Here is a 15,338-nt window from a genome sequence, read left to right on the forward strand (position 1 = left end):
TTAAAACTTTTAGTAAACAAAGACTAGAACTCAAGTGTCACCCATCAAATTTTGAAAATACTACTGCAAATGCCATCTACTATTACTATGATGTATCTGAATTTCAATATATTTGCTCTTCCTTCATTCTTTAATAACATCAAGCAAATTACTGATAACTAACCACAGAAAGTGGCTTAGAATAACTTTTCAGATATGCCAAAATAAAAGTATGACAAAAATAAAAACCAGGGATTGTACATCAGACTAGATTTACTACAGTTTTTAAAAAACAAAAATGTCATTGCTCATTAAAACCCTATCACTCTCCAAAAAACCTTATGTTTCACTCATGTTTAGGAGACCATGATCTCATTTGCAACATTGTCACAACATTGTGCTTAGATTTATGGTAAGTTTTCTTTCTCAAAAACAGAGAGACCATTCAATATACTTTGACAATACCTCATAATACTTAAACATATTAATGTTTTCCTAAGGCCTCAAGAGGGCACTGTCACTTTTTAATACATGCTTAGTATGCAGCATCTCAAGTGAAACTTAATACATACGCTTTATTTTATTTTTTTTTTAAATATATGTACTTACCTAAAGTCCACGCAAAATAATACTTGGGTCTGGCAGCCATAAGAGACACGTACAGGTAGAAAAACCTTACGGGCCATGATGCTGTAGCTCTGAAGTTATCATCAATGTTGTATTCCACAGGCAAAGTTTTAGTAATAGTCATGTGGAAGAGTAAGGACAGTCCACAGATTAGGAGTTTCTGTGCCACAGCTATCTGAAAAGTTTAAGATGGGAGACTTTGTAAGCTTTATTTTTTTTTTGTTAATTGTCTGGAAACAAAGGCAACTTATAATCGGCCTTCCCTAAACAGACATATATACCTATCAATTTTTCAGTAATATATACTACCAACTGTAAAATAGTTGGTAACATTTTATAGAGGCACAAGGAACATCGTTATCTTTATTAAGTTGTGAGCACCACTTCTGACAAACACAGCAAATTTCAATCTGACTATAGGGAGCCTCTAAAAACCCTTTCAATAACAGGAACATCGTTTCCAACTCCAGTTTTTTCTTGCTTCAGTAATTTGACAGTGAAATAAGTAAGTTGTTAAGACATCATAACACAAAGCATATAATCTTGGAAAAGATTAGTACAATTATTGTGGAGATTCCAAAAACAATGGCAAGGCCTCCGTTCATTTTTGGTAATCTTTGGCATAATGCAGGTGTTCAATTGCTGCCCGACTCAATATATTAATCAACTCTCTTAGATTATTGCAATATCTAAATTATAGGCCAACTAAAATACTGAAATAATTTATGAATTTACTGCCAAAATACTTCAGTTCTATATAGACCTGTTTTCCCAACTACAGTGATCAAGCTGTAAGGGGTCAAACAGTACGCTCACTGACACGTAAAAACAGGTTGTTCAGGTAGGACATGGACTCACGTTTTCCTCAAAATACGTTTTGCTATAACCACCACACTAAAAAGTATGTATTTTTAGGAAAACATCTGTAAGGTGCTATTATAACACACACAGAGAATAATGCCTGACATCAACTGCTTTAAGTAGTTAGTCTGATCCACATCCCAAGGGCAGATACTATGTTCTGTGCAAGCTCCTGAAGTAACACATTAACCAAGCACCTCCAAAAGAGAAGCTTAAGAGCTTGTTCATTTAAATGTAATTTTCAAGTTTTGATTGTAAGTAATCTCAATATCTAAATTCAAACATTACAATTTTAATTTACATTACAATTCTACAAACAATAAACTTGTCAAGAAAACAAAAAAACCACAAGAAATCAAAAAAACTAGCTGGTTTTCTTTGAAGCATCACAAAAAGATAACCAGAATCCTTTTGCCGTCCATCCTGCTTCCAGTATACCTGCCCAAACATTTAAAGATAATGTCCTGCTTAAATTGGAGTGCAGCTTCACGTATCTAGTTCCAAAATAAAGATTAATTCTGTTCCATGATACAGAATGGAGCATTAAGTGCCCAACTGAAAACACAGATTTCTGCAAGACACCCAGTATCAAAGATCCACCCAGTCACACAGACGTACGAGGTGGTTACAACCTGATAAAAAATTAGACTTGGAAGAGCTGCAAAATGGTGAGCGTAACTTTGGATACCGCATATATTTCATGTGGCTCATCTCAAAAGGTATTTCAGAGAGGATCAGAAAACTCAGCTAATTAAACAAACCAGCTGGATAATTCAGGAGGCAACTACCTATTAATAGTTAAAGCTGGTGTTTAATTATATATTTCTACTTGCTTTCTAATAAACTTAATTTTAATATTTTACTCCATTACAAGAGTTCAAAGTAAAGGGCATTAACTTTCTAAAAGTGTTCCTTTGTTTTTCTAGAAACTATTAATCCCTCTCTCTGCCAGAGCAGAAGGAAAGTTCAGTTGGCTTAACTTCTTTAGGAATTTAAATAGAAATGAACGTTCATAAAATGAGTTATTATTAACACTAATGAATCTTTAAATTTGGTATGCAATATCTGACACCTGCAAAATTAGATATTTGTAAACACCAAAAGGGATCACCCTAAAGTTCTGAAGACGGTTACAAGGCTTTAACTTCAAAGTCTGAGCCATAATTAAGAGTCATGTCCAACTTAGCATGAGAAACAGTATTTATAGACTGGTAACATTAACGTGCAACTTAGAAGTTTAAGCATAAACATATAAAATAGCTGTTTTCCATCTGAAGATCTCTACAAAGTCTCAAAATACGTATTGGCAACTTACAAGTAACGTTATCTCTGTTTAAAGGCCTGTTTTCTGCCACTGCCACTATTTACTAGTTTTTCTATTGGTAAATAGAAATCATTAATCTACCTGTCCAAGTCAAAATATGCTTAGTACCTATGTGAAGGTTTTTAACTAAATTGTGGAATTGAAAGCGCTTCTTTTAAAGAAAAGCATAAGAGTTTTAATAAAATTTATCTTAAGAAAAAAATAATGAATTCATATAAGGCTCTGCCAGAAATTGTACTTTTAAAAAATAAACTCTGCAGTTTGCAATGTGTAGTTGTAGAAAAAATACTATAGGAGGAAGGTGGTTTTATTTATTGATTAAGCATTTAAATGATGTATTTCTGCAGGGTTTTTTAGCAGCAACATTTAGGTGTAGGAACAAACAACTACATCCAGAAACAGCACGTTTGTTTGTTTGTTTTAATTATACTGCTTCACTCAACACTTATAAATCCTAGAACCCCAATCAAGCATGCTGATACCACTTATATGGGTTCATTATCAGGTATATTAATGTCATTAGCAAACAGTGGTGGAGAAAATCTCCTGCCTCTACAGAGACTGGGAGCTGCAGTTTCAGGACTGATTTACGCAGAGTTTCTGAACAACGATCCAAACGCAGGCTGCAGCGCAAAGCGGCAGTCCTGCCCTCTCTCCTCATCTTGGTCGCAGGTTTTTGCTTTTTTCCTTCTAGTGAGTCAGATTAGAGAAGCAAATCTGGTGAAACTCCAGTTTCAAAGTGGATTGAGTGATCAGACCACAACGCAACGCAAGGCATGTTAGCACTGCTACAATAAGCAAAGGACCCAGACTCTATAGCCAGGACCTACCATATTCAGCAAGAGTTTATACTTGGGTTGGTCTAAATTGATTATTAAATCAAAATTATTAAATTATTAAAGCCTAAGCCTTGTTTATAGCACCTAAGTTTTGAACACATTTACACAGAAATAAAAGTCCTCACCTGAAACCGAAATAATCTACAGTTCAATTACCTATAGAAATGCATTTGATAAAACATTAATTGACTTCCTATTGCTTCCATTAACTAGGTTATTGCTATAAGCTTCTTTGCCAAGGCATAAATGCGTAATCACTAGCACATTCACAGGAGGGTTGGTCAGTTTTTACAAGGATGAACTAACTAATTTAAAAGTTTGAAGTTTGACTTCATTCACTCCTTAAACTTTACAACATATCAAAATGACTGTTAAGGACTTAAAAGATCATAAGCTGTAGGATACCTTTGACCTCATATGAAGAAGAATACACAATTTATTTTACAACAAAAAGGCCTGGTACATTTAGTTTTGACGAGCAACACCTGGGCATACCTGTATAAAAATATCAAGTACGGCCAACACTGGTAAAAAGGTACTTAAGCTAAAAGACAGAGTCAGGACAAAACCAAACGTGCATTCATTAGATGGGAATATAATTAGGCTGAAAGCTAGATGCCTCATCAGAGAATGGAGTTCAGGAACAGCTTTCTAATTGAAGCAATACAGGTAAAACGTACACTGAGCTTAGGAATTTTATAAATATATTATTGTAGAGACATGTATAATACATATAAATATATATCAAAAAATAGAAAAGGATCTTTTAACATTTTATTTGAATCAACTTGTTATTCTGCTTGGTTGAAAAATGATCAATAAGGAGCTCAATATAATATTGAGCTATGTTAATGCATATTATTTTGGGGAGGTTAGCACCCCAGGTAAAAATTATAGGTAATTAAGCAAGAACTTTATAACCTGTAGAAGCGTCTGCATAATAAGCAAGAAAGCAGGTATCTGCTGACAGGAATCTTGTATTTTAAGGGTAGCCATAATAAAAAGAAACTTACAAAGACAGATATTAATTTCTGAGAGTTGACACCACTTTGAGCACCAACAATTGATAGCTTGCAAGAAGGCACAATAGGAGGGATATAAGAAATAAGCTTTAATATGTTGACTTGATTCATTTAAACATGCAATGAACACAGCAAAAATACTAAACCAAGTTAACAACATGCAGTCAACACACAGTATAGAGGAGGCAGCTGGCATGAACTACTTTGGTTATATAGTTATATTTAACAAGAAATGAAACTTAACTGTAACTCAGCTGAAGGATTTTTTCCTTTCATTTACTACATTAACATTTGCTGATCCCCATTACATTTCATTTTTTGAGTTACCTAACAATTTCGTCTTCTTGAAATAACAAAATGAGAATCAAGGAACAAATTTAAAGTATTAATATGAAGTTAATAGTATTTAAACATTCTTCTGGGAACAAGACAATGAATATTTTAATTGATGCAGCAAATGCAGTAAAATGATACCATCCATACTTCTCCAAAAGCACAAACTACTCACTGGTGTTATAAAATGCAGCCAGATTTCTCTAACACCAGTTGGGAGATGAAGTATCAACAGCATAGACAGCTTCTCTTTATTTTTATTTCAAAAGCCAATGCAGCATAAATGGCAAAAGGTTTCAAGCACCTTAAGAGCAATTCATTTTAAGGAAAACTGCTTACCTGAAAGAAGAATCCATCATAGGTTTACATTTATTTCTATTGACTGTTGAGATTGCTAGCAAGATTATGTGGTAAAAAGCCAGGAATTCCTACCAGGCAATCAGATGCACGTCCAGAAGTACTGATACTGGCAAATTTAGTTAGTTCCACTTATTTGCAATACTTTTACTACACAATATTTTTCTGCAGAAATAGAATTTTAGTACATAAGATGTGATGCCTTTACTGAGCCAAAACAATGTTTAAAAGCAAAAGAAGTGTCTGCAACTTTGCCAACACCCCACATCAATGCAGACTACAGACTCTGAAGTGCCTATCTAGGCAAGGAATTCTCCCGTGTCTCTTGCCGTTCCTAACTACTTGCTCAACGGCACGCTTCCTTGAGCATAGGTGCTTTGTAAACATGTGGAGCAGTTTAAAGCGTTATCATCCTCCAGCCACTAGCTTACATTCCTGTGGTGCAAGTTACTACAGCCACACAAGACGGGTAGAATAGAACGTGCAAAGAGTCCTCATCCCATTCAAAGGGTGGAAGTGGTTGGAGATGACTCAACCGATTGGGAAGGCACTCTCTGTTAGCCCAGCAGCGGGGCTGGTAACCTCTAGATAGCAGGACAAGAAAAGCAGCTATGTGTGGTAATGCCTTCATCTGCTCCAGCAACAGCTGGGGTTCCATAAGATAAGCAGAAAAGAGGTAAATGGTGCTGGAATTAGCAAAAGCCATTTATCTGAGGTGTTCCAGTCAACTCCATGATAATTCTGCCTTTTGTGTGTGGTAATAATTATTTTAGGCACACACAAGTTAAAAAGTCTGATACACTCCTATTTAAGGGAATAGGAAAAGAGTGAAAAGATAACATTCAGTACCCTGAGCATTAAACTAATTGGATTAAATTAAAAGTGTTACAAGCTTCGGGAGCTTTTGATTTTAATTCAGGTCATCTAATATCTCTTGTAAGGTATGATCAACTGGACTTTCTTCTGTACATGTTTGGTCTCTTTTCCAACAATGGAACAAAGAGAAATAAGAAATACGTTATATGGATTACCAGCCATATGGCTAGCGGCTAGTACATCTTTTACTGCACCTTCAGATCAAAATCCATCTTTAATACCTCTCTACGTGAATGAAGCAAGAAAAATGAAACTATTTCTACGAGTGTTTTTCAACTTGTTACATATGAAAGTTTTCTACTTGCTGCTAGGAGACATTAAAAAACAGTAGAATTTGAAAACATTCATGAAACCTTCCTGAAACAATATTAAGTCTCATCAGCTTCAAATGCCAAAATGTGTTCTTCGTCCTTTCCAGGACTTTTTTGTGTGCGCAAGTATATGCTTAGAAGGAAACATGCATCAACTGTTTTAAATTAAAGATGGCTTTTTACCATACAAGCTTGCAAGGAAACTCACAATTTAATCTGCTTTTATCCACAAGATCCAGGCTGGAAACCATGGAGAAAACCTGCCTTAAAAAAAATAAGTATTTAAGCTTTTGAACAGGGAACTATACTGTTGATGAATGACCTCCGGATACAGCTCAGAAGTTATGCCTGTAAGTGAACAGTGCAAACCAAGCTTTCCATGCAATGATTACGGAAGCATCGGCACTGCAAGAGTCATACATCTTACATTTGGAGAAGGATCCGTTTGTTCGTATTTTGTCTCTTCCTTCCCATTTGCTTCAGACTGTTGCAGTTGGTATGATCTGCCTTCAATGAAAGTAATATAGTCTTTGTAAGAGCATAACGGGCCTGCCAGGATACCCATGAAATTACAGTTGTAACTTAAATACTCCAGTAGACTTGGCATGCGTCTGTAATTCAAAGACAAGCAACTCGTGAGATGGAATGTGTAGTTCTACAGAATTTCCACAGCAGGAAAAGTCATACTCCATGTTATTGCTTACTCTCACTGCAGTAAAAACCACACGTAGTAGAGCAGTTTGTGTGTCTTTTGTAATCACAGCTTAAAACATTAAATACATAGTATTTTTTTCCAATCCGTACTGAGCATTTTCAGACAGATCTCCTGAATTCTAGTGACTTTCTCCTTGCCCAGTAGAGCGCGTTTGACTGAAACTAAGCCTGGGGAAGGAGAAGGAAGGGTGTTTCCCTAAGCGTTTAACTGTTTACATTTTCTTTTTTTCCTCAATAACTGAACCAGTAAACAAAGGTTTGTTTTAACTGGCAATAATTTCAATTAAGGAAAATGCCTCAAGTCCAGACTGTTCTTGCCCAGAACAACATATTATTTTCAAGTCCCGTGAATAAAGAAAGGAGAAAAGGTAAGCTAAATACTGAAAAACAGAATTAAACAAGCATGCTCCTTCACCAGCTACTTTATGTGTTTACTAAATGTTAACGCGTCTCCTGTCTCATATGGCATTAATTTGCATAGACTGCATAGAATTTAGAATGTTTTTCTTAAATAAGTATTAAAACCTACTTCTAGTGATATTTTCTAGGAGAACAGATGTATAAATTAAGCTACAAACATAAAAAGGATAGATCTGGTTTAGATAAGTTTGTAACCACTCTATCTTGAGTGTGAACTGTAGCAATTCCACAGAGCATTAATAAAGCACACAAAACACCAGCTTCTCCCCGGCCCCAAAACTAAACTCTCAGAGATGTCTGAAAGCCTACCTTACAGCCAAGCACCTCTGTGATGGAGTCAAATCTTCATTTTTCCGAAACATTCCTAGGGAAGAGGACAGGAAAAAGGAAAATTAAAGAAAAGCTAGACCTCCACACATTAATTAGCAGTTTCTTTACTCAGTAAAGCAAGCCTCATGCTGCAATACAATCTCTTAAGTCCTCAAGTAATTTCAGAGGTGTTATGTCACATAACATTTTTGCTGGAGTTGGATCAAACAATTCTGACTGTTGACAAAATTAAACTCTCATATCCTCAGTTATATCCAACAGCACCTAAACCTGAAATCACAAGGATTTCAGGAAAGCATTAAGAACGCTTGGAATAAGTGTTGACAAATACAATTCCCCTACATTGGTTGAGATTTCAAAGGATGCATGTTTTCAAATGCTTCACTCCCAGTCCTGGAAACCGGACAAGCCCCAGACCTCTTTCAATGTTGCAGTAACCCAGGGACATTCCCCTAGTCATTGCAGTTTTGATGTATGAACACAGTCCAAGATAGATTTAAGCAAATCAAAACTTAAGGCAGACCTCAAAAGCACCTTCATGCTGCAAGTAAAGACTGTAAACAAGGTCCAGTGAAGCAGGCACAACCGTAAAGGGTGCTCAAGTCTCTCCCATGAGCACTAACAAGAAGCCCTAACCCTGGCTAGCAGAAGGGGGCAGGCCAAGGCTAAGTTCAGCAGCAAGACTGAATTGACCTTCTTGCCCATACCTGGCACCTTCTGAAATGCTGGTGGCCTACCCCTGAAAAATAGGCTTCAAAATTTGTACTCCCATAAAAGAGAAAAGTAAAAAATGATGACCTTCAACATTTTAAATCATTATAAAATACACCAACTCAGGGGCACAGAAGAAGCAGAGCTCTTTCCTTCAGACAGGCCTGGTTTATACCAGCCAGCATTCCTTCTGCAGCCTCTCCACTGGTTCAGACATTAGCACATGCATCCGTTCCCTTCTGTTCACATTTGCAAGTTGTCTTTGCCATCACAAGCACTAAAAAAAATTTATTTTTATGAGCAAAGCTTCCTAAAGGAAATAAAGTTTGTGGAATCTCACTTCAATTATCTTCCTCCCTAGCAGTGCCCAAACCCAACAGCCAATTTCTAACCAAGTTTGATGAGAGGATAGAGGTAACATAGAAATGAAATACCAATGTGCTTTATGAAAATAGGTGATTCCGTAGAAGATCCTCCTCCACTCACGGAAAGGTTGCCTTCAACCCTACCCCCTGATGCCAGTAAATCCACAGCGAGGAGCCCTTATATTTGATCCAAGCATAAGGGAAGTTTTAACTGCAGCCGATTTTTATGTTTTTTTAGATATCTAAATCAGTCAGGCTTAAAACAAAAAAAGACTGGGGAACAGGGGGAAAGTCAAACTTAATTTAATTCTATGACTCATGGAAATACTTGTTATCTAAAGAGACAACTCTGTTGTCTTTGTGTGACTCCAGTAACCATGACCTATACAAACTTATGACTTTAAAACTGCACTTTTCGTCTTCAACAAAGCTGAGAATACAGAAGGGTTAGCAACGTGGCATCTCCTCTCTTCCAACGTGACCTGGAAAAATACTTTTCTCGGACCTGATCCTTCACTGTGGAAAGTCACCCCCATTCATACCCACTTAAGGCAAGAAACTGAATGACAAAGCATCACCCCTAACTTCACGCAGGCACTTTCTCTTCCTCATAATTACATTTTCACATCTTCTCCTTGATGGTACATCAAAGCTTTCTATGCTGGCAACTGTACTGAATCAAAATGTGGGAGAAGCATTTTGAAAGGTCCTTTAACCTTTAAGGCCATAAGATTACAGTTCTCAGGTAGTGAATCTTTGAATTTAACACAAACTTAAACAGAAATTTAACACAAAGACTCCGATTGATAGACGTAGATCCCATGACACGAATAGCGTAGGGAAGTAGCCCGTTCAGAGCCTTCTCACAGCACACACAACGCAAACTGACCGTAGCAGGAGCCTTCTTCGCTGTTATATTCCATTTGAGTATTCTACACTTCAGTCAGAAAGAGGAAGCAGTCATCAAGTGTGTCCAAATGAACTTGCACAAAGCTAGTTCACTAACCACTAAATAAAGGTAATTAGTCAAATGAAAGATTTCACATCATTTATGTGGTATAAAAAAGAAGGAAAAACCCTCAAACCTGACATAGAGGAATCTAATAATTGAAATATGACCTATACTTTTGAAGGGGCAAGGAAGAAAGAATTGGAATATTTTAAATGGGTTCAAGTTATACACATACACACATGAGAAGTCACTTAAAGCCTAAATAACCTGGCGAGCAATACACTTGCTGTCTCAAACACACCACATACAAGTAAGCCTCTATTAATTTTTCATTTCCCTCTCACCCTCCAACCAGCAGCTTCCTTAAGGTCCGTTCAGTGGCTTTACCCATTCTGGTTTTGTTTTGTTTTTATTCAATGTCTTCTCAGTGCCTTGAAGGCCCATTTATCATTTTTGCATATCATGCAAGAACAAGGAAACTGTTGATCTCTGCCTCTTGTCTTACTCTTGAAAGCTTTCAGGAAGCTACTGTTAACTTTTTAATTCATAGAACATACATATGGAAAAGGTGCTCTTACATCGATGCTTATCTAACATGAACTGAATTAATATATATACATTCAATATTTCCCAGGCAGCGTATCTGCCCATGGGAACAGAGGCCTCATAAATCAGAGCTGTTCCTTACCTACTACACATTGGAGATGACAAAACCCCGCTTCAGCAGCACACCACTGCCACGGAACTCATAAAATTTTATAACCTTTCTCTGGGGATTATGAGAATTGTTTTCTCCTGTCCTAAAGCAGGAGACTACTGCAATGGCTGCAGCTTTTAGTTGCTACCAAATCACACAGCGGGGACTGGAGAAAATGGTTTTTATCGAATACCTGTTAGAGAGGTGAAATCATTTGGTCACTCGGTAACTATAACTTAGTTTTCTCATGTGTAAAGGAGGAAATACTCCTCTGTTCCTTCCTCACTAAAAGAATTTTGTAAATCATCAGTAATAAAATTTATCCCCAGTGGTCTAGATCATGAGGAAGTTCCATCTTTTCATTCCTCCTCAGGAGACCACATCCTAATGCTAACTAAATCAACATCTTTAGGTACACACCAATATCCCACCGTCTAGGCTTTATTAAGGCGTATTATGACCCTCGCTGCAATAATACAATGTTTACAATGATATCATAGCATCACCTCAGCTTTGCGGTTAGTCTGCTTGAATATATCCACCTTTGTATTTGCATTAAATCCGGCTAATCAGTAACTGATTAATAATGCTTTGACATAAGATTATATTATATTAATAATACTTAACACGGAGATCATATCACAGGCTCTGTTGCAATTACAGTGAATTTTAATTTGAGGTTCTGAAATGGATCACCAGCTGAGTCCAAATGCATGCTATTATTAAAGTATTTTAAGAACTGAAGAAGACAGACAGACAATAACAGCTTTAGTTGTTACTAGCACACTGGCAGCAACAAAAGCAAACAGACACATATGCCAGTCAAGTAAAATTGCAAAGAAACTACAAAAAGCAAGAAAAATCAGAAGTCTTGATATCCAAAGAGCTGTGCAAGAAAACACAGGCCCAGAACAACACTTGGAGATTTAGGAGGGAAGAAATACAGTATAATTCCTTTAAACATTAATGACATGTACTGTAATCAAAGTGATTTGGTAACTGATGCTGAAACAATAATGACCATGCTGTCACTAACACAAGAGGGAGCACTTTAAAAAAAATAAAAAATATATATAAATATAGATCAAGAGACAATTGGAGAGAGAGTATTAAAAGAAACTCCTAGACATAAGAAGAAAGCACCAAGTTACCAGAAAACCCAAATAAATAAACACCCACACATCACCACACCACGGCAGTTTCACTGACATAACTAACAGATTAAACAGAAAACAACATTCCTGGTTAAACAGCTGCAACTTTTTTTGCTGTAAGACTAGCATTTATAAAATGGAACTGGGTCATGATGACCTATCGAAAAATCCTTAAGAGTATTTAGTTCTACATACATAAGCACACAATTCTGCTTCTCAAAGAGTTGTTCAATTTTCTCTTGCTTGTACTTTCACAACAACCACCATCCAAATACACTTTTTAAGACATAATAATACACCTATTTGAAATCAGAAAAGCCCATTGATAGTTTATGAGACCTTTATTTTCAAAAATACAACAACATTCTTAACTGACCACCTCTGACTACAACAAAAAAACCACTCAGTTGCAAAAGTAAGTTGTCCAAAACATGGTATGCTCCCTTTTACCACGGGGTCACATTGAGACAATCAGAAATTCAGCCTGGTAATCCCCTTCTGGTTTTGTAAGTATTTATTTAAAATAAATTTGAAATACTATATCTAATGTACAGAAAATGCATAAACTGTTCAATGCTTCAGTGCAACCACATTTCCACCCTTTAAGCAAGAGCAGACCAATACTAAAGTCGTCTGCAGGCCTTTAGAAAGATGCAGTGTCTTGTTCGCCTTTGAGAAAAGTAAAAGCCAAAGAATCTAGTTAACTGAAAATAATGAAGAAATGTTTATATCAGCTAAATCAAGAAACATTCCTCAATACTTCTGACACTATTACACTGTCAAGAACAGCTAACAAATATCTCCAATATCGGTTTTGTTTTTTTTTCTTCATCTCCGTTTTCCATGTGTTTCATCTATCCACTGAAATATCTCTCCTCTCAGGGGCCATACTGGACAGAGACTGTACTTTCATTATTTTTCAGGGGAAAATAGGCTCTAATAGCCTATTTGGAAATCTTTCAACTTTGTAATAGTACAATAGCAATATGAGGAAAATAGCATTAAATAATTCAGCCATTGTCCTAATAGCCTGCTGTTGGAGCAAAGTAAATGAGACCTAAAAACTGGTGTAAGACTAGCCTTTAACTATATTTCGCCAATATATCACTCAAACTAAAAGGCAGAGGTACAAAAAAAAAAAATTCCTTCGAGTTGCATATTCACTGTACTCTTTATCTTCATTTATTTTTTTTCAGTAAATTCAGTGCCTTACCAGATCAGCATCACTGTCTACTCTATTGCTTTTAAAAATGGAGAGCGCCAGATATATAGAAAGGAATAATAATTAGGGGCGGGGTGGGAAAAAGCAGCAAGCAGCCTTCCAGGAAAAGCACATTTAAAAATCAGCATCTACAGGGCTGAAACCCAAGGCATAAGGGATGAGAGAAGGGTACACACAGGAACAAAGAGTTTATTTCTTTGTGGTCAGAAAGCAAGTGAGCTAAGCCCCTGGGAACCAACAGGCAGCTGACAGAAAAGCATTATGGTTCTGGTTTTTTAGCTGTATCTAGCCACACATTTTTATGGACAAGTGCAACACAGTAATATGAAGAAATAATTTGGAAGAATTAGATTTCTTGTTTAGTAGATGGGTATTACATTTTAAAAATTACTTTTTTTTCTTTAAAATTTTATGTATTATTATTTTGTTTATATTAGAGAAAAGAAATAAGAACAAGGCTGTACGAAGTTGTGAGAAATTTTTTTCCCCCTTTTAAGTATCAAATATCTAGTCTAACATTCCCTAGTTTTGCTGGCTGAATCTCTCAGAGATTTAAAAATAAATACATTGTGAGCTCCAGAACTTCAATGGGTTATGAGTATAAACATTTGAAGAGACTCTTTAAGATTCACTTATCACTAGAATGAAAAACAAGCTGCCAAACACATACAAATTACTGAGGTTAGATTTGGATATGGGTCCTTCCTGTAAAGACCCCTGACCTCATACAGAATTGCAGTAAAATAAGCGAGGCTCCGTAGGGATGAGTGGGTTATAAGCAAAAAGGGAGAATGCCATTTGAACTCATGGGAAGATCCAGAGTTAAGCAGTGACAGCATCTCTCTTCCTCTCCCCTGCTTAACTTTTAGTACCTTATAACTATAGCTGCAAAAGCTTCTCTACTTGTCACCACCTCTTATCTAGAAATTTCTCATGCAAGTACAATCCTCCATTTTGTGGCCCTTCTAAACTGTACCTGTAGACAAGCCCCCTGCTGCTAGAATAAATGCAATGCACCCTTCCTTCTCCAAAATACGCTAGTTTTAAATTTGATTAAAAAAAAGGTACTCCAGAATATAGGATCTGAGGTACAAAAATATTTCTTTTCTCCCTTAATTCTGTCATTATCCTAATGTGTTGCATAAATAAATCTAAATCTTGCCATAAAGAATGAATATGGACACAGGCAGTCTCCAAATCATGTAAAAACATTTCTCCCTTTAGAATATACGTGTGTGATGCCAAAGGTAATCAGCAAGAAATACAAAACAAATCTTAGCATACTGACTACTCATTTTCAGCAGTGCTCATCTGAGTAACAAGAAACTGTAAGGCAAGAACTATCAAGGGCTTAAGTTCAAAATGTAAATCAGAGTACACCAAAGGCATACTCCAAATTTACTGAGGTCTAAATTTGTGATCCATGCAACCTTTTGAAAAATCAGTATTACACAGCAAGCTTAAATTAATCCTATGCAAACTGTACTGAATTTTCCTGCTTAAAAAAAAAAAAGCCCACACTAAGTGCACACGGTTGTAGCAGTTATAGCGGTAGTTGTTATTTATTTATGGGATTCTGTACTAGTGTTCAACTTTGAATCAAGCATATCCGCTTAGCTAGACAGACTCTTCAATATGCAGCATGAGTGAGCGGCCTTCACGATTGCATCCAGTTCTCCCCAGGACCTTCAAATGTAACACTGAAACCACAACAAACAGGCTGCCAGGAAAAGATCAAACCCACAAGACTTGCCTTTACCACAAAACCAACCTAACTACAACTAGAGTCTTGAAGCTTACCAAGATCTTCTAAAATACCAACACCCTCCTCTCAGCTGTTTATTTTCATTACCTCTCTTTGGACATACTGATAAAAAAATGGGGGGGGGGGGAAGGGGATAAAGTAAGTGGTGATTAATATAGCCAAGCTGATGTGACTAGAGGCTCAGAGTGCCATTAACCAGTATAATGATTTTCAACATTATCTTCTCTCCCATCAGTATATCTAAAGCATTTTCCAGTGGCAGCATAGACCTTTGTACAGTGAACAAACGCCCATTAAAAGCAGGCTTGTTTTCATTAATTTCTCACGACAGACCCCTTTTAAATTGTCTATGGTTAAAAATCATTGCTTTAATTCAATCCAATCTGTTTCCCCTGTACATCTTTTTCTTAGCTTCTCCTGACACCAGACTAGCAGTTGCTCCTGAATTCATATTGGTTACATGAACTTTTGAAAATCAC

General features: G+C 36.5%; 1 protein-coding gene across 2 annotated transcripts in view; it reads right to left on the reverse strand.

Moving 5' to 3' along the window:
* MBOAT2 (membrane bound O-acyltransferase domain containing 2) overlaps positions 1-15,338 on the reverse strand; it is a 96,923-nt gene that overhangs the window by 13,020 nt on the left and 68,565 nt on the right. For both annotated transcript variants that reach the window (XM_063330442.1, XM_063330443.1), the window contains 3 exons: positions 7,973-8,027; positions 6,957-7,140; positions 589-781 (listed from right to left, as the gene is read on the reverse strand). In XM_063330442.1, the coding sequence (XP_063186512.1) occupies positions 589-781; positions 6,957-7,140; positions 7,973-8,027 (432 nt within the window). The remainder of the gene's footprint in view (positions 1-588; positions 782-6,956; positions 7,141-7,972; positions 8,028-15,338) is intronic.

This window comes from Chroicocephalus ridibundus, chromosome 3 (genome assembly GCF_963924245.1).
Source record: "Chroicocephalus ridibundus chromosome 3, bChrRid1.1, whole genome shotgun sequence".
NCBI lineage: Eukaryota > Metazoa > Chordata > Aves > Charadriiformes > Laridae > Chroicocephalus > Chroicocephalus ridibundus.